This window comes from Rhinichthys klamathensis, unplaced genomic scaffold (genome assembly GCF_029890125.1).
Source record: "Rhinichthys klamathensis goyatoka isolate OS25496 unplaced genomic scaffold, OSU_Roscu_1.1 h1tg000090l_1, whole genome shotgun sequence".
Classification (NCBI taxonomy): Eukaryota; Metazoa; Chordata; class Actinopteri; order Cypriniformes; family Leuciscidae; genus Rhinichthys; species Rhinichthys klamathensis.
In genome coordinates this window covers 6,749,406-6,774,799 of record NW_026606629.1, presented here as the reverse complement: position 1 = coordinate 6,774,799, position 25,394 = coordinate 6,749,406, and the positions used below count along the sequence as shown (strand labels likewise).

The 25,394-nt window shown below is 38.4% G+C and overlaps 1 protein-coding gene across 1 annotated transcript in view; it reads left to right on the top strand.

The window, feature by feature from the left end:
- The first annotated feature begins 711 nt into the window (after positions 1 to 711).
- The window catches only part of dnah7 (dynein, axonemal, heavy chain 7), an 88,970-nt gene continuing 64,287 nt past the window's right edge, over positions 712 to 25,394 (top strand). Inside the window, exons 1-28 of the mRNA XM_056251771.1 lie at positions 712 to 717; positions 861 to 932; positions 1,022 to 1,112; positions 1,190 to 1,346; positions 1,432 to 1,522; positions 1,652 to 1,832; positions 2,183 to 2,255; positions 2,687 to 2,812; positions 3,393 to 3,512; positions 3,693 to 3,876; positions 4,059 to 4,238; positions 4,695 to 4,967; positions 5,065 to 5,192; positions 5,263 to 5,341; positions 5,446 to 5,670; positions 6,080 to 6,226; positions 6,483 to 6,803; positions 7,065 to 7,432; positions 8,869 to 9,055; positions 11,524 to 11,717; positions 15,316 to 15,514; positions 16,030 to 16,170; positions 16,933 to 17,145; positions 17,293 to 17,402; positions 17,977 to 18,145; positions 22,366 to 22,468; positions 22,719 to 22,846; positions 23,247 to 23,459. Coding sequence (XP_056107746.1) covers positions 712 to 717; positions 861 to 932; positions 1,022 to 1,112; positions 1,190 to 1,346; positions 1,432 to 1,522; positions 1,652 to 1,832; positions 2,183 to 2,255; positions 2,687 to 2,812; positions 3,393 to 3,512; positions 3,693 to 3,876; positions 4,059 to 4,238; positions 4,695 to 4,967; positions 5,065 to 5,192; positions 5,263 to 5,341; positions 5,446 to 5,670; positions 6,080 to 6,226; positions 6,483 to 6,803; positions 7,065 to 7,432; positions 8,869 to 9,055; positions 11,524 to 11,717; positions 15,316 to 15,514; positions 16,030 to 16,170; positions 16,933 to 17,145; positions 17,293 to 17,402; positions 17,977 to 18,145; positions 22,366 to 22,468; positions 22,719 to 22,846; positions 23,247 to 23,459 — 4,479 coding nt within the window. The remainder of the gene's footprint in view (positions 718 to 860; positions 933 to 1,021; positions 1,113 to 1,189; positions 1,347 to 1,431; positions 1,523 to 1,651; positions 1,833 to 2,182; positions 2,256 to 2,686; positions 2,813 to 3,392; positions 3,513 to 3,692; positions 3,877 to 4,058; positions 4,239 to 4,694; positions 4,968 to 5,064; positions 5,193 to 5,262; positions 5,342 to 5,445; positions 5,671 to 6,079; positions 6,227 to 6,482; positions 6,804 to 7,064; positions 7,433 to 8,868; positions 9,056 to 11,523; positions 11,718 to 15,315; positions 15,515 to 16,029; positions 16,171 to 16,932; positions 17,146 to 17,292; positions 17,403 to 17,976; positions 18,146 to 22,365; positions 22,469 to 22,718; positions 22,847 to 23,246; positions 23,460 to 25,394) is intronic.

The window sequence follows — 25,394 nt, the reverse complement described above, 5'->3', positions numbered from 1 at the left end:
TATATGTGGCTTAAATGAAATGTTACTTTAACTTACTGACTTACTAACAAGTTTACAAAGTCGTTACTTTGTGTCGAATGGTGCTTTATCTTCGCTCGCGTGCACCTGTTGCTTTGACTGACTGCAAGTAGGCTACGAAATCTCTAGAGCCCGAGTGATTCTCCTTAGCTCAAACATTCACACTGTTTTTTTCTTTTTCTTTTTCTTCTAAGGAGAAACTGTATTTCTAGAACTTCACCAACAATTAAACGGCTATAAAATGTAAACGGGTCGCAAAGAAAACACTAAACACACACGCTCGGTGCGCGTGCTGGGGGCAGGCATTGTCTCCTTACGTCAAATGTAAACCAATCGAAGGCCATTCTTCTGGTCCTCGCGCTTCCTTGGTTACCGGGCTAGCAACGCCAGACACTTTCACAAGCGAAGCGAACACTTTCACCAAACAAACACTGGTAACAACTTAAAATAACTTGTTTTTAGACTAAACTTAACAATAACTTTTATATTTCCAAAGAAATTATTGTTGTTAAGCTATTGCGTAGCCTGCGGACAGTTGGCCAGGTGACGTTTTTACGTAAATTTACCAAACATTCTCTCACTGATGTGTCGACATCTGCAAGATACGGCGTTGCCAAAGCTGCTTCATATTAAAAAGTAAAAACGACCAGTTTATTAAATGTAAATACGCAAACCAAAGTGCAGAACACAGAGATGCCGGTGAGTAAAAAGTGTATTATTTCAGGCTATAGAGTTTGTTTACGTTCTCTTAAATAACTCTAAGTGTTGCTAACGGCACAATTTCCGAATTATAATAATAGGCCTAGCAGCTAATAATAATACTAACACTGAACATCTTCCAGGGGTCATTTGAAAAAAGGAAGCCCCCGATAAAACAAGAGAAAACTGTGAGTCTTTTACCACAGATGCAAAAGGTAAAGTCTGGTACTGATCCACTACATCTGTTTTAATCAAGATTATGTCTTCTCATTCAACAACAGTATTGATGGCTTGTGACTTTCAGGTTCGGTCAAAACCTCGGTGGCATGAAGCTAGCCCAAGCTTTAGACTTCAGGGACTAGCTCAGGAAGACCCCCTTGGACCTTTGCTCTCCAGTAAGAAATACAATAATTTGATTTGCAACCCAGACTATATTATCGATGTAAACATACCTCAAAATTCCCTTTAGGAGACGTGCAAGGAGCAGGGAGTCAGACTCGTCATCAAGGTCCACAGCATGTACGGACTAAATCTGGAGGGATTTCAAAAGTATCTTTCAGGCATCGTGGCAGTGACCAGCCCAAGAGGGATCGTGAGCAGTTTCGCAGTACCCTTGTCAGCATTATTATGTGGGTTTAATTTCCATAAAGATGAGTTTTTGATGACAAATTGTACCTGTCACATATAATCACTAAAAGAACAATATGATTTTAGGCACTCTGAAGATGCCACTACTACACCCATCACAGAAGACAGCTCCCCATCCACTTCAGGATCACCTACTGCTGCAGAGAAGGACATTTTGGTAAGGGATGGCCTTTTATCTGCAGATTCATTTAGCTTCAGTTTCTAGATAATTTCTGCTTAATTAAAAATATAGTATGTCCTCATGCTGTTTTGTCACAAACATTGTGTCTTGTTTTATGTCTTTCAGAGGTACTACTATTACATCCGCAATGGGATAGGCACAGAGGACGTGGCAGCCATGGAGGATTCCTGGCTTGAGAATGTTCTTGCTTTAGTCCCAGAGCAACTGAAAAGTTTAAGCGGAACCATTGAGGCTGTCTCAGATGAGATAAGAGAAGACTATCTGCTCAGCGTCAAAAAAGCCATTGGTACGGTCTTCTGTTTGGCAGATCTTGCTATTTGCAATGTAGACACAAAGTTACATCATATATTTCGGTGGTATAAAGCATTGAGATTTTGGTGGAACTTTTCCCCCCAATGCAGATAAAAACAATCTGATGTTTTAGTCAAGGTGCTTGTTTCTACAAGATATTTCTTCTTGTCATTTGTAATAAATGATAATTTTTAACTGTTAATGTTTTTTGTTTGTTTTTTTAACCCCTTTTACCCCATATTTATTTGAACCGCATTCATACTGTCTCCATACTATGACAGTGTTTGCTATGACCAAGTATTGTGTGTGTTGTTGTCCTTTATTCTGTCTATTCCTCTATTGTAGTGGATTTTGTGCTGCAGGACCCCAGAGAGAATCAAGAGCTCAAGGCCATAGATCTCCCCTCATACAGACAGGAGTGAGTCCTGCTAAATTCCTTTTAGTGGTACAGTTTAGGTACAAGACAAAAATAATAGGCATAAAATGGACCATAGCGCATTTTAGTTATTCTAGTTGGTTTATATTTGTCAAAATAATATAGATTCATGAGTATGAAAGTATTTGTTTTCTGATTTGTGATATACGGTAATGTGATGTTGATATAACAACTTCTGTGGCATGCATACTTTAAAACAGTTTTTTTATTCCCTTTCACTTCTACCAAAATGATGGAAACATTTTGAATTATGTTATTATTATTAAATTCAGTTAATGATGGAAAATAGAAAAGTACTTCACTGTGGAGAAAAAACAAACATATGTAAAATCACCTATAATATCAGCGTCAGTGTCAATATTCTGTCAATCAATGTGTATTAAATACCTATTAAATAGTTTTTTTTATTGTAGAATGGTAATTATTCCAAAGCCATGGAAAAAAACATTTCTTCAGGCCCAGAAAAGAATGAGAACCCAGCTTCACTCAATCAACCCCTCTATGCTCGCAGTACTGGATCTGTGGCAAGTGTCTTACAAGTAAGTGAAAAATGACCTTGAAGATACTACAAGACATGAAAATGTCAGAACGCTGAATCTGCTGAACTTGCATTGTAGTAATAAAGCGCCTTGAGAAAAAGAAGTACACTTTAGCATGCAGTTCTTTTTAAAAGAGTTACAGAAATAATATACTTAAAAAGAATATACTAGAAGTGCTAGAATATACTAGAATATAAGTCTGAACTGATGGTATTTTTTTATTGCTCTTTATGATTTAAAATGTACTTTAAAGTAAAACTTTTTTTATATTTGGCATTATTACAAAGCACACTTTAACTGTGTAGTTTCGAACATAATTATGAAAGTGTACTCTATTTAAGTACATTTAATTGCCCTTTAATTCATTAATATCATATTATCTGTAGAGTTTTTTATATACTTTTAAGATTTGAAGTGCTCTGACTGCAAGTGCACATTCAATACTTTAAGCACAATACTTTAAATCACAAGGGGCCATGGTTGATGTCACAGAGATGTTATTCTCCATTCCATGATTGTGCTTGCCTCTGTTCTCCCCTCCTTTTCCATAATGTCCACATTGTTTTGTTCACTTCTGCAGGAAGTTGCGCCTTATTGATGTGGAGGTCATCCACAATAAGCAGGAGTCTATGGAGTTGTCAACCTTTCAGCAGTTAGTCAAAAAAGACATCGACTGTGCCAATGGGTTTCTTCTCAAACAGTAAGCACACTATGCTGTTTTTATATGCTTGTCAATTAATAATTGACCACATTAATCAAATTATCTGTTGAATTTTTATGGAAGAGGATAATAACTTGACAATCACAGACTGTACCCTGCGAAAATACTGCAATTATGATTGTTTCTTGTTTCTTTCTCTTTTTTTTTTTACTCAAACAGGTGGATACCAGAAGTGGAGCAAATCTTCTATCTTGGTAAGAAGCGCAAACGGATCCCTAGCAACACTAGTGTTACTCAACTGCAGTCTTTCTACAACTGTGTGGCTACGCTCATGACCTCCCAGCTCCAAAGCCTGGCACTGGAGTCCATTCAGGACTACACGCAGCTCATCGCCCAGGACCCTGTAAGATCTCCTGTACCACTGCGTCTGAAACTCTGAACCCTTTTGAGAACATTTTATTATTATATCGCTGTATTATATCGCTTTTTTGCTTCAGTGTATCTTTTATGTTTTATTTTTTTGACTAACAATCCTTATAAATCCCCATGGGCTATAAAGTAACATGTTTTTCTCCCCCATTGAAGCATTCAGTGCGAGCCTATGAGCATCCAGGGTTTGTCCTAAGGCTGGTCTTGGACAAAAATACTATCAAATTTGAACCTGATTTCAAAGACTTTGAAGGCATCCTGCTAAACATCTATGACATGATGCTGAAATCCTTAACTTTGATCCCCCGAGTGGAGATGAAGCTGTACCAAGAATGGGTAAACATATGTTTTTTTAATTTTATTTTACATCTTGCTTGTGCTATGTGGTTTGATAGCTGAAATATTAAAGGGATCATATCATGAGGAATCCAATTTTCTTTGATCTTTTGAGATAAAAGAGTTTATTAGTTGAAATAACTATTCAAAATGTCCTCCCCAGTGAAAACAGACCATTTTTTTTAACCGAGTCACAAAGATTTTTCTTTCGGAAACAGAACTCTGCATGCACATTTCTATCAAACTCTAAATGTTTTTGGCACAAAACTGTATATATTATAGTTGGTCTTCAGAGAGAGAGAGAGAGAGAGAAAAAGTATGTTATGACACCTACAAAGATTACCTCTAGTAAATATTACCAGCTGCTATAACCAAACACAAATGCCATTCCTTTAAAAAGCAGTCTTTAATCTGAATATTGTCATTAATACACATTTAATACTCTGCTAATTCTAGCCTGGCCCAGAAACACACCCTACTCTGAAGCCCATCATCCTGCCAGAGATCCTGAAGGCCCAGCAGGAGAAGGTCAGACGGGTAATTCATGCAGAATGCGCTGAACCTTTGAAGCATATCCGTCTCTATGATAAGTATGCTCCGCTGGTGTCCCAGCAAGCTGAGGATGATGTTACCCAGTTCCTGCAGGAGCAGCACTCCTTTCAGGAGCTGATGATGGAGGTGACCCGCTACCAGCAATTGGCTGATGAAATCCAATACAGCACCCTGAAGGTTGATCTTTAGTTACATTGAGTGTACCTGTTCACATTCTACTAGCTTTTGCCCACAGAATTATGATTGACCTAGAATCTTCATTTCTTATGTTTAGGTGGTGCGTTTGGGCATGTTTGAAGTGCACTCCCATGATCTGGTCCGTGCCCTCGTAAAGCGAGCGGAGGGTCTCCTGGAGAAACTGGTCACTCATATGTTGCAGGGTCATCAGGAGTTCAATAACAAGTGAGACACTGACGAATTTCTGAACATTTTTGTCAGTAACCTGTTAGTAATCTGTGTCATTGATCTCTAGGTTGTGCGAGGAATATGATACAATATCAAACAAAGCTCTCAGAAATCCATCAAACACACATGAACTCATGGAACTTAAGGTAATACTGACCAGCTCTATCTTTGAACCATATTTGTTCAATTATTTTGACAAAAAACAAAGACCTTTCAGGATGTCATTTCCTGTTTTTCATTTATGCTGTAGGAATATGTGGTGAAGATTGAGGCAGAGGAGATGCCTCAGTTGGAAATTAAGCTCCAGGAGTCCAATAGCAGGTTGTGTTTCTTGGTGGATTATGTCACATTCTCGCTCACAGACATTCAGCTGAACAGCATGACCTTCCAGCGTCATGCACAAATGCCTTCCGTCTTTGATAAGCACCGCCAGATTATCAAAGAGAACACCAGCCAGTTCCAGGACGGCCTCAAGGTACTAGAGATGCCACACGCTGGCCAATCAGCATAGGCAACTCTCTAAAAACAATTGGTCAAACCAAACATGGAAGCATATAGACAATGTCAACATGGCAACAGATCTTTAGACACACAACAGACCTTCACATTATTCAACACTTTGTACATTAAACTGTATAGTAGATAAATAAGAACAACAATTAGGGAAAACAATAAGAGACCTCAAAGCAAAAGAATCAAGCTTTTATTTTGTACGTAGAATCACCAAAAACACAAGAGCTCTAAAAAAAATCCAAACTTACAAGATACAAATTTATAAAATCACCAAAAACACTTAATTCAAATATGTAGAAAAACTGCACTTTTATGTTCACTCTGACACTGCTACACTAATGGATGTAATAATCTGTGTTTTTCAATCATAGTTGAGGTGTGAGAGGGTTTTGGAGGATCTCGAGAGCTATGAACAGCAAGTAGAGGAGTTTATGACCTTTGGGGACCTCTCTGAGCTCAGCAAGTATCTGAAAAAAGCCCAGACCCTCAATTCCAAACTGGACTTGGTTATGGAAAAGGTAAAAACATATGGGAAAATTATGGTTGTTTCACTGCTTCTTTTAGCTGGTTTTTGATTTACTGATTTAAAAAATCATTCAGAGATGAAAAGAAAACCTGATGTTCTTGTCATTCGTTCTTGTCAAGTGCAGACAAAATAGATGTTTAGCACATTTGTCAATTGGATTTGTCAAAGAGTTTTAGAGTGCCTGTGAGAATGGCTGCTCTTATCATTGCACCTGCACAATCAAACTCATACACTCTTTTATTCATCAGATCAGAGGCTTCAACCAGGAGGAGGAGGCATTTGGCTGGCCTGTCTCTCAGTACCCACAACGCAAAACGGTTCAAGACCGTCTGCTCTCTTATCTGCAGCTGTATGAGATGGCGGCTGAGTTTCAGAGCCAGCACCATCAGTGGGTGACCGGCCCGCTTGCAGCCGTCAACCCGGACAAAGTGGAAGGGGATGTGGGTAACTACATCCGCTCCTTGTACAAGCTTGAGAAAAGCTTCCATGACTCACCCAAAGCTCTTCAAATCGCTACCTCTGTGAAAGCGGAAGTGGAAACTTTTAAGGAACACATTCCTCTAGTACAGGTACAGAGATATGATTCTTTTCATTTGAGTCACCTTTTTTAAGGTGTGGGGGAAATTTGTGGTATGATTTAAAAAGGGTAAAATGTGTTAAATAGAACTTAGAGTACCTCAGTCTTGGTAGCTCAACGCATTATAAATTAGCAAAAATATTTAATAAATGAGCATGCAAGGGGCTGAAATCTGCTACGCTTTCTAGGGAATTCTGAGGGCAGATTTTGTGCCGGCGTGCTCATTAATTATGGGGATGATTTGTTTTGGCAGGTGCTTTGCAACCCTGGTCTCCGTGAGCGCCACTGGGAGGCCATGTCTACAGTTGTCGGCTTCCCCCTCAACCCCTCAGAGGAGGATTCCTGTGTGGCCCAGTTTCTTCCCCTGCATCTGGAGGCTCACCTCCCTGCCTTTGAAACCATCAGCGAAGGGGCCAGTAAGGAACACGGTCTTGAAAAGGCCATGGAGCGCATGGCCAGTGAATGGGCAGGGATGGAGTTCACCCTCTTGCCCTATCGTGAAACGGGAACCTCCATTCTATCCTCGTTGGATGAGATTCAAATGCTGCTGGATGATCATATTGTCAAGACCCAGACCATGAGGGGCTCACCATTCATCAAGCCATTTGAGGCCGAGATACGGTGAGAATTGGAAATAGTTTTAAACATCTCCAGTGTCACATTTTAGGGTCTGTTTACACAACACCATTTTCAACTAAAAACGGAAGACTTTTTATGCTTTTGAAAACGGGTTTCAATGTGCGCGTTTTTGAAAACGACACCCATATCATCTCCGTGTAAACTACAAAAACGCGAATCTGTGAAAAAGGTGATGTCGTGCACATGCGTAAGCTATTATGTGTTTAGTTTATAAGCTTTCTTTTTGCAAATGAAATGATACAGATATTAACAGTAAGAAATAAGGGTATACAGACATCATCACAAGTGGTTATAAGAATTACACAAAATCAACACAATATAACATTTTGTCATCATGAAAAATTAGAGGTTCCTTACAACAGACTCAACGATGATATGTTTTCGAAGCTTTTGTGTTTAAAGATTTTGACATTTTCTTAAAAATGACTTTATATCAGAGGAGAACATTCTAAAATTGGGATTACAATGAATGTTTCTGTTTTTGTGAAGATTAAATTAGAAGACAGAGCAATAAAATTGTATTATAAAGATTAACATCCTTAGAATGAAATCGGACAAAAAAAATGAACCAACTACTGTACTTGACTGGCATGTATAATTTAGCGTTATTAGTTGTTTTCGCGGATCCGTGTGAGCGGGGATCGTTTTGATAACGATGTCATCTGTACAAAGAAAAAACATTTCCATTTTTAGCACATCGTTGTCTTGTAAACGTACCCTTAGTCAGTATGAACAATAGTGCCTCATAAGTGTTTATTCTACAAACATGCCATAGTTATACACATATATGGTATTGCGGCTGTCATATTTGATTATTTTCATTCATTCATTCATTCATTCATTTTATGACAAACAGTAATGTAAGTGAAGTCCTGCAGATCATCTAATTAGTTTAATTTTACAGATGAATTTTCTGCATAGAGTATTGCTAAAATTGGGTCTAGAATTTAGGTATAAAAAGTTTACATCCTATTTTCAGCCATATCTACTGTAATCGACCTCAACAGAAAATGATTTATCAGGAGATTTTTACTGGGGCGCAATTTTTTAATTACGCCCTGCTTTGCTTCCTCTAAATTTGCATGTGAAACAAGCTATTTTTTCCCACCATTGGGCCGAAACTTTCTAAACAATCTAAGTAATGTTGACATTATCATTTCCTTTAAAACCTGTATGGACTAAATTGCTGGTTAAATGGCTTTAGTGACTCACGATTGGTCACATCCTTTGTAATCTTGATTTAGCAGGACAGAAATGGAAAAGAGACCCTAACCATGTCAGTGAGGACAGATTTGTACAGAACGACATGGTTCTGCAATGATAACCCTTCAGCCTGATGGTGGAAAGGCGCTAGGTTTTATCTATTCAACTAGCATATATACATTGAATATGAATGTGTCTGTATGCATGTATCTCAGGGAATGGGAGGGTAAGCTGCTTTTGCTGCAGGAAATTATGGATGAGTGGCTGAAGGTTCAGGGCACATGGCTCTACCTTGAGCCAATCTTCAGTTCCCCAGACATCATGGCCCAGATGCCAGAGGAGGGACGTCGCTTTACTGCTGTGGACAAAACCTGGAGGGACTCTATGAAACAAGTCAGCTTGGTGAGTCAGAAAGCCCAAAATATAAACATGAATTTGGGTTTGTTTAAATCTAGAGTTGAGAATAACTCTTTGGAGAAATTTCTGACATATATTTTGTGTAAAACTGTAGTGTTTTCATGACAAATGAGAGAGCTTTCAGACACACGCCCAAACATAGTCACTCATCTCAGTCTCAGTGCTATGAGAGACATCAATATCTGTTGTCCTCCTCTAAATGGAAAAAAGTCGCCTGGCTGTACTATCAAATAGGAATTATGGATTTTGTCTGGAGGGACTCAAATCTGGGAGTGTACAGAAAACAAGGTCGTCGTGCAGCACGAGGCACGCTGCTTCCCTCCACAAGGTTTGAGAAAATATGTGTCCATAGGTTAAAAAAAACCTCAGCACCCTTTAAGGGAGTTAAAAGACACTTTTAAAACAGACCTTTTGCTGACAGTAGACAGACTCTCTGAAATAGAAACTCACTATAGTCATATATAAGCTTTGTCATGTAGAATTTCTTTATACATGAATCTAAAGCAATTCTGCGAAAGCATGTTTTTGAAAAAACAGCTTTGTGCCTAAGCCATAATCAGATGATACTATGGACTGCAATACCAGAATGTCCACTTGGTGTCTCTCTTCATCTATGGTATACCCACAGAGCTGTTCGTCGCCTCCAGATTTTATTTACTCTTTTCTAATGTGTTTCTAACTTTCCCCATTTGACAGAAACAGAGATAAATATTCTGTAATTGAATTCAAAATTCTGGGCTTCTTTAAGGATGTTTTCCTTTTGAATAATTCCTACACCACTTCACGATTTCCACATTCGGCTAGAAGCCATAAATGGCTCTTCTCGGAAAAGCAAACATATATTATTTCAGCTGGAAGGCAGGTGCTCTTGCCTGTTGCTGCTTTACAGGAATGCTGGTTTCATGAACAGCAGTACATAAAGACATGCTTACAATATCAGTGGGGTGTTTGTAAGAAACATCAGCGTAGTAGATGCAGATCTGAGCCGTTTTTATTTAGCTTAAAACACAAGTAGGGACATGTGAAGCTGTTCTGGAAACCGAGGCATACTGCTACTGTAAATGAAAGGTATTGCATTCATGAAGGAAACGCGATCAGTAACTGTGAATATCTGGATTTGTTGAACAGCCCACCTGCATGTTTCTGCGCCCTGTGAAAGGAAGCGGATGATTTTCAGCATCTCTTCATTCAGGCGTATTCCGGCAGCACTCACCCTCTTACTCTAAGTAATTCAGTGTGACGGAGAGGGAGCATAATTAAAAGAGTAATTGGCATAAAACATCCCCTCTCTCTTTCATTGGAGTCATGCAATGGTGTTTTTCATGTTTTAAAAGGGTTATTTTGTGTAGGCGTTGGTTATTAACAACCCCTCATTACTTCCTCTCAGTCCCTGTCAGAAAACTCAGGCTTTTTTTGTCATCCAAAAGTGATCGTTAAACTTCAATCTCTTCGTGAACGTGAAGTCTAGTCACCGTAGGTAATAGAAAATCAATAGCAATCCGAAAAGGGGAAAAAGCAATTATTATCTCTTTACAGGTGAGCAGCATCTGTGAGAGGTGGAAAAGGAGGGGCGGGGTATCCGATTGTTTCCCCTCTTTAATGAAGGACATGGCCTTCATACAACCTTTGGAGGAGCGTTTGAAAATCAGACAGCAAAAGATGGGATGAGTTTTCCTAGTGGGAGACACCTTTCATAAATGAACTCTTTTGTGAGAGCAGGGAAATATGGCTATGCATATCATCTTTTCATCACTGGATTTGTCTGAACTTTGGGGGCAGAGAATTAAAAGGAGTGTGATGGTGTTTACCCATGATTTTCATTCTTGTTGAGTTTCTCTACTTAAGGGCAGCTAAACTTGAAAACAGCTCACACGGTCCAGAGGCTTCCTTAGACATCGGTCTAATATGACTGGCTATGGTCCAATATGCACTTTACTGATCTACTAAATTATTAGTGGTTCTTGCTATAGAAGCTTTTTCTCATACATACGGTATGGGATTTGAACAAACTCCTAAGTATTAAACTTCAGCTTGTAGCTCGCACTGGCTGACATGAATAATACCATGGGGCTTGTTGAGGAGAGGTGTTGAAAATGGTTGAATCCCATAGATTTACAGTGCATTGAAGGAAGAACCCAAGCCATATCTAAGGACCAGAGTATTGTAGAGAGACTTGTTGGTGGTCTCTTTTAGCTTGGGGCTGTAAGCAACCACCCAGAACTACTTAGAACACATAATAACTGCATAACAATGACTTGCAAATCACATACAACCTAGCATCACAGCAATGTGTTTTATAAGCAACACTCATATTTTCTGAAGACAATGTAAAAATCTAGTTATTCCATCATTTATTTGAATTTTATAAGGCATGGCTAAATGTCTTGCAAACTGTGTCTAAATGTTTCCCTTTGTGATATTCATTGTGTGCATCACATGTGTTTCTCTCTTAGGACAAGCATGTCCTGGCAGTGGTGGCCATTGAAAAGATGCTAGACAAGATGAAAAGCAGTAACGAGTTGCTAGAACTCATTCTGAAGGGTCTAAATGAATACCTGGAGAAGAAGAGACTCTATTTCCCCCGCTTTTTCTTCCTGTCCAATGATGAGCTGCTAGAAATCCTCTCCGAGACTAAAGATCCAACCAGGTATAGAGGAACTTTCGAAAGTATTCAGTACAGTGACGGTCTGATAGATCGACTGACATTTGGCAATACCTGTATATTTCCCAATTTTACTGATGGCTTTGTCAGTGGGTAATGATTTTGTTTTTGTGAATTTCAAGTGAATGTTGTGCAAATTTGTAACGTAGGTTAGTTGTTATGAGAAGAACGAGGCGGGAACCGGCGAACATTCAACATACTTTAATAATCCAAAAATAAACAAACACAAAACAAAAGTAAAGGCAGCAGCCCCTCACAGACGACTGCCACACACACATAAACAAAACATAATGTAAAATTCCAGGCCTGATCCTCTCTCGTCCTTTACTGTCGTCGCTCCTCCTTTTATGCTTCCAAAGCTCCTCCGTGAGAGATACGGGACCGGTGCACGCGCAGGTGAAGCTTATCATCAATCAAGCCACCGTCTTGCTCGTCTTGCTTGCCACAACATTTCTTTTTCTTTTAATTTTAGCAATATTGGGGCATGTCATTTACTATCGTGGTCATTTTTTTTCAGGATTCTGTTTAAAAGAACAGCATTTATTTGAAATATTAACACAGTCTCTTCCCAAGACGTCATATGACTGACGCTTATGACCATACGTTAACATCCGACGTTTTAGGGTACCCTTTAACGTCAGTTAGATGACGATCCTAGGGCGTCATATGTCTGACGCTTTACCTTTAGCGTCAGTTAGATGACGCGGGTAGGTTTAGGTCTGGGGTAGGGTTAGAATTTCATAGCGTCATATACTGACGTTAAAGGGTACCCTAAAACGTCGGATGTTGACGTATGGTCAAAAGCGTCAGACATATGACGTCTTGGGATGAGACTGGGCTGGAAATATAAGTGTTTTGCTTAAAAAAAGTCTTTACAAAAATATCTTACTGACCCCAAACTTTTAAATGGAAGTGTATATATTGGCATTATAACACTCATTGCTGACCGTGCTTTCTAAATATCATTATACACTGATGAGCCAAAACATTATGATCACCTGCCTAATATGCTGTTGGTCATCGGCGTACTGCCAAAACAGTGCCAACCCGCCAAGGTATAGACTCTACAAAACCCCTGAAGGTGGTTACCTTCAAGTCCTGTAGGTTGCAAGGTGGAGCCACCATGGATCGAACTTGTTGTTCCAGCACATCCAACATATGGATTGAGATCTTGGATATTTGGAGGCCAGGGCAACACCTTGCTTGAACTCTTCATCATGTTTCTCAAATCATTGCCAGGCGACCTTCTTACACTGCTCCAATCTAGATGCTCGCGTGCCCGTTGTAGGTGCTTCCGACAGTTGACGGGTCATCATAGGTACTCTGATTGGTCTGCAGCTACGTAGCAAAGTGTGATGCACTGTGTGTTGTGACACATTCCTTGTGCCACAGTAGACCTTCTGTTGGCTCAGACCAGATGGGATAGCCTTCGTTGCCCGCAGGGGTAGGCAAGTTCGGTCCTAGAGAGCCGCTGTCCTGCAGAGTTTAACTCCAACACTGTAAAAAACCTCTCCTGCCTATAGCCTTAGTAATCCTGAAGACATTGATTAGCTTGTTCAGGTGTGTTTGATTAGGGTTGGAACTAAATTCTGCAGGACAGCGGCTCTCTAGGACCGAACTTGCCTACCCCTGCCCTAGTGCATCGATGAGCATTGGGCGCCCAACACCCTGTCGCCAGTTTGTGGTTTGTCCCTCCTCGGACCACTGTTGGTAGATTCTCACCTCTGCTGACCGGTAGCAACCCACAAGCCTTACCGTTTTAGAGATACTGTGACCCAGTCGCCTTGCCATAACAATTTGGCCCTCGCTAATATCTTTATTCCTGCATCCAACACGTTGATTACAAAAACTGATTGTTTGAACTGATTGTTTGCTTACCATCTAATCTACCCAGACCTTATGTTGCCTTGTTAGGAGATGATGAACGATATTCGCTTCACCTGTGACTGGTCATGTTTTGGCTCGTCAGTGTAGGCATTGATCGTCGAAAAACCCACATTGGCGACCACTGTTGATCATTCTGTTGGTTATTCAGTTAAATCATATCCACTGGTTCAGTTACAGCTGTTCCTGGAGCTACGTATATGAAGTGTCAGACTTTCTGTAGGTTTGCCCTTTTAGTGTAGTGAGTTACAGTAATTTACACTTTCTCCACATCCTCAAAGGAAAAGAGGCTTAAAGAAGATATTTCTGGAAACAATATGATTTATAGGCTTGAGGAATTTTGTTTGTCAGCAGTGAGGAGATCTGACTTTGAAGGCTTCTGTTTTCAATATTTTTGCTATTTGGAATCCGCTGTGTTGATAGATTGCTTTATAATAAGGGCAGGCTGGATGACTGCATGTCGGAAAGAATTACGGTAGATCTGTCAGTTCTATTTCAATTATATATATAAAAAAACATAAGATGATGCAAGTTTTGGTCAATTGCTGCTATGCTTTCTTTTTCTGAATTTTCATGAAGAATAAAAGGGATTGAAACTGTATTGTTACAACTCATGCTCTGAAATGCAGTTTAAACATGGTCTTTTTATCATATAGCTTTGAAAGAAATCACTAGTAGTATTGAATATCAATTGCTATGAACTGCTACGAAGAGTGTTTGGAATGAACAAGAATGTAGGCTAGATGTAATTTACTGTAACATGAAATAAGAAACACAACATTCACTCTGCAGAGCTTAAATCTCAAGCCCGTGATATTTATGAATATGTCTTATGTTCTCACATAGCCTACTTTGGCATGTCTCTCAGGGCATATCCAAATAATGTTACTCTGCCTACCTAACCACTCTTGCCTGGATGAACATTCAGCATGTGAGGCCTCAAAAGGAACAGGGAAGGACAAATGAAAAGCAGTTTAGCTTCACCTCTGCCTCAGAAAACCAAATTTGAACCTCTTAAAACCCAGTATTTACTAAGGGAATTTAATTAGTTATTAGTCTTCTCCCTGTGACACTGGCCTACTTTCTTTGCTGTGGCTCCCCTGTGCAGGCCCTTAACGTATAAGCAAATATATTTCACCCTATGTATTTGTTTAATGATGAATGATGATGCCTCAAATGCAAGTTCAAATTGTACTTTTGGTTTCACAAAACTAGGAATGTTGGCCTTAGCTTGCCTTGTTTTTCTGCTCTTCTGAGAGTTCTGACCATCTCTCTCTTGCTCTCTTTCTCTTTCTCTTGCTCTCCTTGTGTCATTCTCCCTCATCCTTTTTGTCTCCCCTATTTCTTATGCATTTGAGTCTAGTTTCATCTGACATTCTAGCTTTACAGAAAAAGAAAAATTCAAATTGAAGCAGCTGTTTTGCGGTGGTGTGGGTCACAAACAACCAGAGGGTTGAAGTGATAATAAATGAAGATAAAAGTTAATAGTCACTGACTCCAGGTGTTACGACATAAAAGTTGTCCATGCTATTGTCTCACAGGGTTACACATTCGAGTATTCTCTGAAAGAGAGATTTCTAAACATCTCGGTTTTGCTGAAACATAATTACGGTGCAGTTGATTTTGCATGTCACCTCAAATGAAATATCCGATTTGCGTTGGAAAGGGGCATCAGTTCACCGACACCTTTATCTTTCAGGGTGCAGCCTCACCTGAAGAAGTGTTTTGAAGGTATTGCTAGCGTGGTGTTCACTGACATTTTGGACATCACTCATATGAGGAGCAGCGAAGGAGAGGTGGTGGAGCTGCTGGATATCATCTCTACATCTAAAGCTCGTGGGCAGGTGGAAAAATGGCTCCTGGAGCTGGAGATTGGCATGCTGCACTCTATACACAAGGTACAGAAATTAATGAACTTTCTTTGAGTCAGTGGATTTCTAAATAACAGAAATGGAAACTATGTAATTGGATTCGATTTAGTTTAGCCTGACTTGTACTTTAATTGGTTCTGTTGACAAAGCCTACACACAGGTAATTGCTTGTGGCTGTACAATGTTTTTATTTTTTTATTTTGAGAGAGATAATAATACAATGAAGAATACAATACACCAGAAGAAAATCCGGATATTAAAAAAAACATGCATAATGAATTCAAATATATTTACCACATTTTCACACACTCTTCACACCAGAGTTACTTAAATGGATGTCAAATCTCAACTTTATTTACCTTAACATTATGGATAGAGGTGAAATGGTCATTTAAATTAGGAATATCACATTGACAAGCAATAACAGCAAAACATCTGAAAAAGTCAGAGTGAATGAATTTCATTTCAGCATTATATATGTCTGTGCCATTCTAAGAAATGTAAAATAATGCAAATTGTGCCTCTTGGCTCCTGGCTGTCAGGTGATTGGAGAGGCACTTGAAGCATATCCGAAAGACCTAAGAATCAACTGGGTCAGGGCCTGGCCAGGTCAGACAGTGCTCTGTGTCTCACAGGTTTACTGGACAAAGGACATTCATGAAGCCATTGCAAAGGGACCAGAGGTATGTTATTCATAGCAATATAATCTTTTATTGCACAGCTCTCTGGAATACTTCATTCTTGTGTACCCTCCTTGTGGCACATTTACACAGTAACCAACATCAAAAAGATATATTTTTTTAAAATTATAATTATAATACTATACTTTGTGTTATATTATTACCGTGGCAATAAATTACAAAAAATTAATTAACACTTCTGCAAGGGTGTTTCTAATACTACGGCTCAGGGAGTGACGGCAAATTTGACATCTTTCACTCTTCTGACTGCTGTAATCAGTCTCTCTATATTTTTTCCCTCTTTTTTTTCTTCTTATGCTATTAAAGCAAATGGGAACACAAAAATTATATTTTCTGTCATCTCCCATTCACCACTATAGAAGTTTACCCAACTATGATGACTTCCGCTTCTGAGAACCCTGGGAATTTTAAAATGGCCCTTTGGTTATTCATGGCATTCTACTCGATATTTGTGCATAGTTACCTGCTAAACTGTAAAACTGACTCCCATACTGTTGTCCACATAGCTGTGCTGTTTTTATGTCTTCTTTTTTTCTCATATAATAAAATAATTTAACTCAAATCAGAATTTAATTTCTATTTATTTATTTACTCATTAGCCAATTAGCCATATTATAAGCAAGATAATGTGTAGTCATTATCTGCCTCATTTGAGTTGGGTTTATTTTGCAATAACGGCTGTCTTTACTGTACATTATCCCTTACATAATATCTTATTATATGACTGGGTTATTTCTCAATCAGGGTCTTCAGGCCTATCTGAATCAGAACAATACTCAAATTGATGACATTGTGACTCTGGTGCGTGGCAAGCTGTCCAAACAGAACCGAGTCACACTTGGAGCGCTGGTGGTGCTTGACGTTCACGCCCGGGACGTGTTGGTCTCTTTGGTACAGAAGGGTGTGGATGATGAGACCAACTTTGAGTGGCTCAGCCAGCTGCGCTACTATTGGATTGTAAGTCAGTTTGATTGTCTGTAAATGTGATTGAAAATGATTGCGACCTTATTTGAATAGTATGTCCAGATATTGTTTTGGACACCAGATGATCTGCTTTGATTCCATTTTTTCTCTCAACTCTTTGATTCAACCCTGTCTATGAAGGAAAACCAGCTTCAGACAAAGATGATCAATGCAGGCTTGGCATATGGCTATGAGTATCTTGGAAACACACCACGACTGGTCATCACCCCTCTCACTGATCGCTGCTATAGGTCAGAATGCTTTACATTATACAAAATGATCAAAGGCAATCATTTTCAGTGTAGCTCCACCCAGAGGATGCTCTACAAATAATCATTTACTAATTGGACTGTAAATAGTAGCTATGTCATGCTGTATTTTTTATCTATCATTGTTTTCTTTTTCCTAAATGTTAAATAGATATAGTCTATATATTGTCTAAGAAATCTTCTTGAACACCAAATCAGCATATTAGAATGATTTCTGAAGGATCATGTGACACTGAAAACTGGAGTAATGATGCTGAATTTTTTTGCCATCACAGGAATAAATTACTTATAAATTTAAATAGAAAACAGTTCTTTTGAATTATAGTATAATACAATAGTACTGTTTTTACTGTATTTCTGATCAAATAAATGCAGCCTTAGAGAGCAAATATATATATAAAAAAAACTATACAGACCCCAAACTTTTGAACATTAGTGTATTTTTTTTTATCTTTCAAAACGACTGAAAATATTTTGAACTATCTGTTTGTTATTAAATTCAGTAAATTATTTAATTCAGTTAACACAACCTCTGGCTGCACCTTTTCTTTACCAGAACTCTATTTGGAGCTTTACATTTACATCTTGGTGGAGCCCCAGAGGGTCCTGCAGGTACCGGCAAGACCGAAACCACAAAAGATCTGGCTAAAGCTGTAGCTAAGCAGTGTGTAGTCTTCAACTGTTCCGATGGCCTGGACTATATTGCACTGGGAAAATTCTTTAAGGTAAGTTTTACAAAGTTATGATGCATGAATAGGTATTTTACAAGTTTTTACATGTTGTGCTTAAGCCAAGTTATTTATAAGTTTCTTTTATTCAGCTCACAGCAAAATATGTTATACTGTGTGTGTGTATATATATATCTATATCTATATAAAGAACATATAATAATATAACAGTATTTGGCATTGGCTTACTGGAAAAGAAATGTGAAATGATGGCTAAGTTAAACCGGTAAAAACATGAGGTTAAAGCTCCAGTCCGTAACTTTTTTGGGTTAAAAATTCTCCAAAATACATTTTTGAGCAAGTACATAACCAGACAGTGTTCAAAACTATCTGCTTGCCTTAGCTCGATTCAAAACGGTAAGCTTGTAATAATGTTTTTAATTCCAGTGGTACTGGTGGATTTCCGCAGGAAATTCGAGCATGTCTTTGCGTCATTACATCACATCTGTACACATAAAGATGTTTACATTTTTAATGCCATACATGACACTAACCACAGATAATATATATATATATATATATATATATATATTTGTGCTGTCAGTCGATACATTTTTTTTACTCAATTAATCACAATTTTTTTCTGTGATTAATCGTGATGAATCACAATTAAAAACGCTTACATTTTTGTAGGTTTATATCTAGTTTATATATTTTATAATGTAATAATTTCAATGTAGAAACAATTAATGTAGAAACAACACAGACAGTATATTTCATGGCATCTTTTTTATGAATGAAGGTCAGTCTTACTGATACTAATACAGCTATTGATGTCTGGATAAAAATGACCCCCCCCCCCCCCCCCATTTTAACCTTTAATTATAGCCATTCAACATTACAGTTCAACTTCAAACAATCCTCACATAAACCCATAATAAATATCATATTTAAATGTGCCCTTCCTGTCTAGCATATACAGAACAATATACAGAAATTGAATAAAGTTATCAAACACTTTGCACAGCATAAATTATAGAATAAATATAGACTAGGCTAATCCTTATTAAAACTAAACAGTTCTTTAGTCAAGAGCAGTTAGTGATTTTCTCTGTTCCCTTTGTTCTTTGATTAACTTTACTGACAGAGAGAATTAGTGGCGACTGTCCCTTTAAGACCAGCCGCTGCTGACAGAGACGTGGATCTCGCACGCGCCTCATTCTCTCACAACTCTTCACATTCATTTAAGACTTTATTTAACTCAAGACTGCCCTTATGTTATGAGGATACTCGACAAAACGGACATTTTGGCATAATTGTGTGTGTTACTGTTTGTTCAAGCCAAGTTCAGGTTCAAAGCATTTGCATGAATAAGAGCGGGATCATATAATGTAAAGCTAGTCAAAGGATGACAAAAATTAACGGATGCTGCGTTAATTGCGTTAAATACCCACTTCTAATGGAATTTGCACTTTCCCATTTTTCTGGTATAGTTTTATTCCTGCTGTACAAAATGCCCGCGTCATCTCCGCATCACGGCAATTTTGCTCCGGCCGTAAGCAATTACCAAACTGGTTCCGCGTGTTTATCACACTAACGTACATATTTCTAAATTTTTAATGTCTGTAGGATTCAAATTTAATGCTTTTTAATGCTATTCGTGCATAGAGGTCACTACAGTGGACAGCTATTAAAAAAGCATTTTCTTGAATTTGCACGGGTTTTGATGACATAGTTGGACATCGACCTCTACAGTGGATCCTGGTGCATCATCCGATACATTGCAATCAAGTGGCAAGCCGTTGTGTGTCGATTTTTTCCCCCCTCTAAACCAAGATCATGGCCAATGGTCAGTCAGAAATGTCAAGTTGCTCCGGAATATCCACCCATTCCTTCTATCCTAGGAGACTCTTGTAGGTAAAAAAATATTGCAGCATCAAGCAATATCTAATGAGTCATATCACAGTTAAATTTTCCAAGTTTTGATTTTAGATTGGGAGAAAAATCTGATTAATCATCTGTCCACTATAGAGGACCTCATGCATCAATGGCTATATTTCAGCTACAATTCATACTTATACTGTGAATATTGTTTTTGAAAATACTTAATCTGCAGTAACTTTTTTTGACTGTAAATAAATGTATTTGTATTATTAGAATGTAATTTTCATTGACATCAAAAAAGTAATGTGATTACATAATGTATGTGAGTTGTAATGCATTACTTTACTTTTTAGATCAAAAAGTAATCTGATTTCGTAATGCACGTTACTTGTAATGCGTTTCTTTACTCATGCATTACGTAATCAGATTACTTTTTGATGTTATGAGTAAAGAGGCATTACAAGTAACATGCATTACGAAATCAGATTAGTTTTTGATCTAACAAGTAAAGTAATTAATTACAAGTAATATGCATTACGTAATCAGATTACTTTTTGATGTTACATTACTTGTAATTAATTACTTTACTTGTTAGATCAAAAAGTAATCTGATTTCGTAATGCATGTTACTTGTAATGCGTCTTTACTCATAACATCAAAAAGTAATCTGATTACGTAATGCACATTACTTGTAATTAATTACTTGTTAGATCAAAAAGTAATCTGATTATGTAATGCATGCTACTTGTAATACATTACTTTACTCGTAACATTAAAAAAAATCGGATTACGTAATGCATGTTACTTGTAACACATTACTTTACTTGTAACATCAAAAAAGTAATCTGATTGCATTACCGGTATGCATGTTACTTGTAATGCGTTACCCCCAATACTGCTCATTCAGATGAGATTGAAAAAAAACGTATCGCTAGGTTTTCTCAGATGAGGGCTATGCTAGAAATGTGTCCATCTCTAACATAATCAGAATTATCAGCTAATAAGGGTAAATGGTAAATTGACATACTCTGGTACAGCATCTGAGTGGTTTCCACAGTTGTACCTTGACAGGCTGTAGAAATTTCTGATGAAATCACGTCCTCATGTTCTGATATCAAAGATACGCGAAGTTCAACTTGTATGAAGTTCAGTTGCCTTTGCAATATTTCACATTTTTATATTTTTGTATACATTTTATAGTTTTCACATGATTTGATATAATTTTATTAATTAGTTTGTTAAATACACACACTATATCTGTTTGATTATTGTATTATGTTTAATGCAGTATCTCTTCAACCATAAACGCATGCTGTCCACTCAAGTGAAAATCTTTTACTGAAAATCTCTTTGAAAAATGTGTAAAAAAAAAGCAGTGAAATGCCCTAAGAGCAATAAAAACACATAGGAAAAAAATTCTGACTGAGGTCATAATTCATGCATGAAAGGGTTAAGGCCTTAATTTTCACTAAATCCATTTCATGACTTTTAATGCCTTTTATTTCCCCGCGGAAACCCTGACTATAGTAACACAGATTCAGAACGCCAGAATTGTTGTGGTGAAAAAAACTAACGTTTTCTTGCAAAAGGGGGTTATGAACTCTTCTAAATAATAGCACATAATGAGATTTGTCTGGTCCCATCTTATCTTGTGTTGTCTTATAGATTACTGACCCCACAAAATATTACTAATTAAATTGAGTCTTTTCTAAGTCCAGAGTTCAATTAGACATTACTCTGGGGGAAATGCAGTGGAGTCAAAGTTTTATTTAAACCTGGAAATAAACTGAAAGTTGTATTATTTTGAAAAATAAAAAAAGTAGAATAAAGATTTTTTTTTCTAATTCATTATGAGAATGACCATGTTAATTTTCTGTAAAGAAAAAATGAATGAATGAATGAATAAATTATTTTTCTCAGATCATGTTGGAGAACATGATCATCAAACTTCTGGAGTTCATGTCCTTTTGGGTTCTGTTGTCATTAAAGCAAAAGAGGAACATAACAAAAACTAAGACATTTTAAAATGAATGTTAAACCTTTCAAAATAAAATGTTAAAAGATAATATATCGATAATGTTAGACAATAGCAAAAGTATAGAATTATTTTCTCTAGTGGCCTTCGACTTTTAGACCCCACTATATCTTATAATAAATACAGGCATGTCAGTTTTCCTTTTAGTTTGGTATGCTAGCAAAGATTGCAATGCTTTTGCTGTACAGCCTCAGTACTATCAGGGAACCACAGCTGTATCTTAATCAGAGGGCATAGAATTGCAAAGAGCTTGCGTTTTAATGTCATCATGCTCACCCTTTGTCGGTTATCTGGCAGCACAGGTGTGTTCAGACTACATTTGCTGTAAGTCATGGTAAAGATACTTGGTCTCTTCCAGGGCTTGTTGTCGGCCGGTGCCTGGGCCTGCTTTGACGAGTTCAACCGTATTGATCTGGAAGTGCTTTCAGTGGTGGCTCAGCAAATTCTAACCATCCAGAGAGGTGTGTGTTTGTGTGCACATTTTGAGTTAGAATGTTCACTGCAATTTGAGTGGATTTTAAGATTCAATCAATGGAGCTACATAATTTATTTATCCAAACCTCCTATATACTATCAAACTTAATAGATGCCTACATCTAAATTTGATGAGTCCAGTCAAATCAAGCATTAGGATGCTTACATTGCATAAATCTATCAATATAATGAGATTTCTGGGTTTGGGGTTGGATGCATAATAATTTTTCTCTGCAGGTATCTCTGCACACGTTGAGATGCTGCTGTTTGAGGGGACAGAGCTGAAACTGAACCCTACCTGCGCTGTCTTTATCACCATGAACCCTGGCTATGCTGGACGCTCTGAACTACCTGACAACCTGAAGGCATGTAGAGAACCAAGTCCACTCCAAGATGTGCAGAGTATATGGAATATGCTTAATTTTTGAGTGTCATACTTTAATCACATGCACTATATTCATTTTTTCCCCAGAAAAAAAGGGCTTTACTGAAACTACTATAAGAAACTTTGTTAATGTTAACATAAGTTAGCGAATAATAACAATGGGTATTTAATATGCAAATTTACCTAAAAACGATTTCATGTAGAGTGTTATGTGAGTGTAATATCCATTGATTATTATTTTTAATATGACATTGTATATTGGGAATGTTTCTGTAATGTTCTTGCTGTCACTGTTCAATATGTGTTTTCATTCTGTTTTATTGGAGTAGTTAATTTAGCTTGTTCTATAATTGTGAATGTTGTGTAATTTTCTGCTGCAGGCTCTGTTCCGGACAGTAGCTATGATGGTGCCAGACTATGCTCTGATAGCTGAGATAGTGCTGTACTCCTGTGGATTTGTCAGAGCACGACCGCTCTCAGTGAAGATTGTAGCTACATATAGACTGTGCTCTGAGCAGCTCTCTTCCCAACACCATTATGATTACGGCATGAGGGCTGTCAAATCTGTTCTGACTGCCGCAGGGAACCTGAAGGTAGGACCTGTATCTACAAAAAAGCCCCACATGTTGCACTTTTGTCACACTATGATTTAAATATTTCAATTAAAAATAATATGCTTTAACTTTGCAGTGACACATATGAGTATAATATTTTGGTTTTATATTTGATTTTATTTGGTCTTATATTCTTAAAGGTGACATATTATGCCCCTTTTCACAAGATGTAATATAAATCTATGGTGTCCCCAGAATGTGTCTGTGAAATTTCAGCTCAAAATACCCCCCAGATCATTTATTATAGCTTGTCAAATTTGCCCCTATTTGGGTGTGAGCCATAGACTGTAAAAAAAATGGACGACGCCCCTTCACTCTCTTCCATTGGTGAGAAGTGAAGCCGCCAGTGTCCCGAGATGGCGCTGACATCTTGGGACCTGAGTCTGCGCAGTAGTGAGCAGGAAGTAAAGCCGCAAAATCAAGACCCCGCCCTCACTCGCAGAATCAATCGCAAGCACACGCTCCTGCACTTTTTTAAATTAATTATAGAAATTTAGATATTAAATTTAAAGCTCCAATCTCCTCAGTCCTCCGAAGATCCCGAAAAAAATTCTGTTGGTGCTTCAGTGACTACTTCGCTCAGAGAACCTGTCAATCACAGCTGTCAATCATGACGTCACACCACCGCATCAAATAACTAACTAAAAACAAACTTCTTTTAAAAACAAACACTTGAAATTACATCAGTGTGATAAAAACTACAGTAAATGACCTTAAATTATAATAAGATCCCCTTCCTACGTTAGAAGGGGAGCGAAATCTGATCGGTGTGACGATCTGCGGCTGGAGTGCCCGCTTGAGCCTCTGGAGGGCACTCCTTCCTAGTTTATTGTTTCCATTATGTTTCACCCTGGACTGATTATGGTTTATTTGTTGCACCTGTTTTAGATTGAGCGTCCCTGATTTAAGCCTGAGTTTTCCCTTTGTTCAGGGCTCAGTATTGTAAGTGTTTGTATGTGTCTCACTGCATCCTAGCGTTTTCCTAGTTTCCTAGTGTCGCCTAGTTTCACGGTTCCTGGACTCCCTGCCTGTTTCTGGTCTTCCCGTTTGCCTCATCCTTGCATTATATGTTTGCTGATCTGGACTGCTTACCTGGTTTTGACCTCTGCCTGTTCTCTCGTACCTGTTTCTGGATTGTCCTCTCAATAAAGCCTGCATTTGGATCACCACTGTCTGTTTCCACCGAGCAGTTCATGACAGAATACTGAGCCAATTCTGATCCAGCGGCTGAGAGGAACACGGACCTCGTTATGGATCCCACAGCGCAGATCGTAAGCCTCCGTCAAGGAGAACGTCCTCTCAAGGTTTTTGTGACAGATTTTTTGAAGCTCGCTCGTCAGTCCTACTTGAATGATTTCTGTTTGATGATGTTCTTTCGGGGAGGACTGTCTGAACCACTCGGCTCTGCTATACCGTTTCCGAGTTCAAGCTGGACTCTTACTCAATATATTGACCTGGCCTTTTCCATGAGCGGTTCACTTTTTACTGTGGATTTTTTGGAACTTTTCCTTCACAAAAGATCCGACGATTCGCCATTGTACAAGGTACCCACTGAATCCACGCATCAAGTGTCTCCCGGTGAATCAGCGCTTCACACGTGCTCCGCCGAGTTTGCGCTACATGAAAGCCCAGTTGAACCAGCGCTTCGTAAAGGGTCCGCCGTATCCACGCAACATGTGAATCCCGAAGTTCTAACACTTCACGTAAGCTCCGTTATATTCCTGCCTCAAGAGTTTTCTACTGAGTCTGAGCGCGTGCCAGCCGAATCAAGTGAGTCTTCCAGTGAGTCAAGTGCATCGTCTTCTGAGTCTTCCAGTGAGTCAAGTGCCGAGTCAAGTGAGTCAACTGCCGAGTCAAGTACCGCCGAGTCAAGTGAGTCAAGTGCCGCCGAGTCAAGTGAGTCAAGTGCCGCCG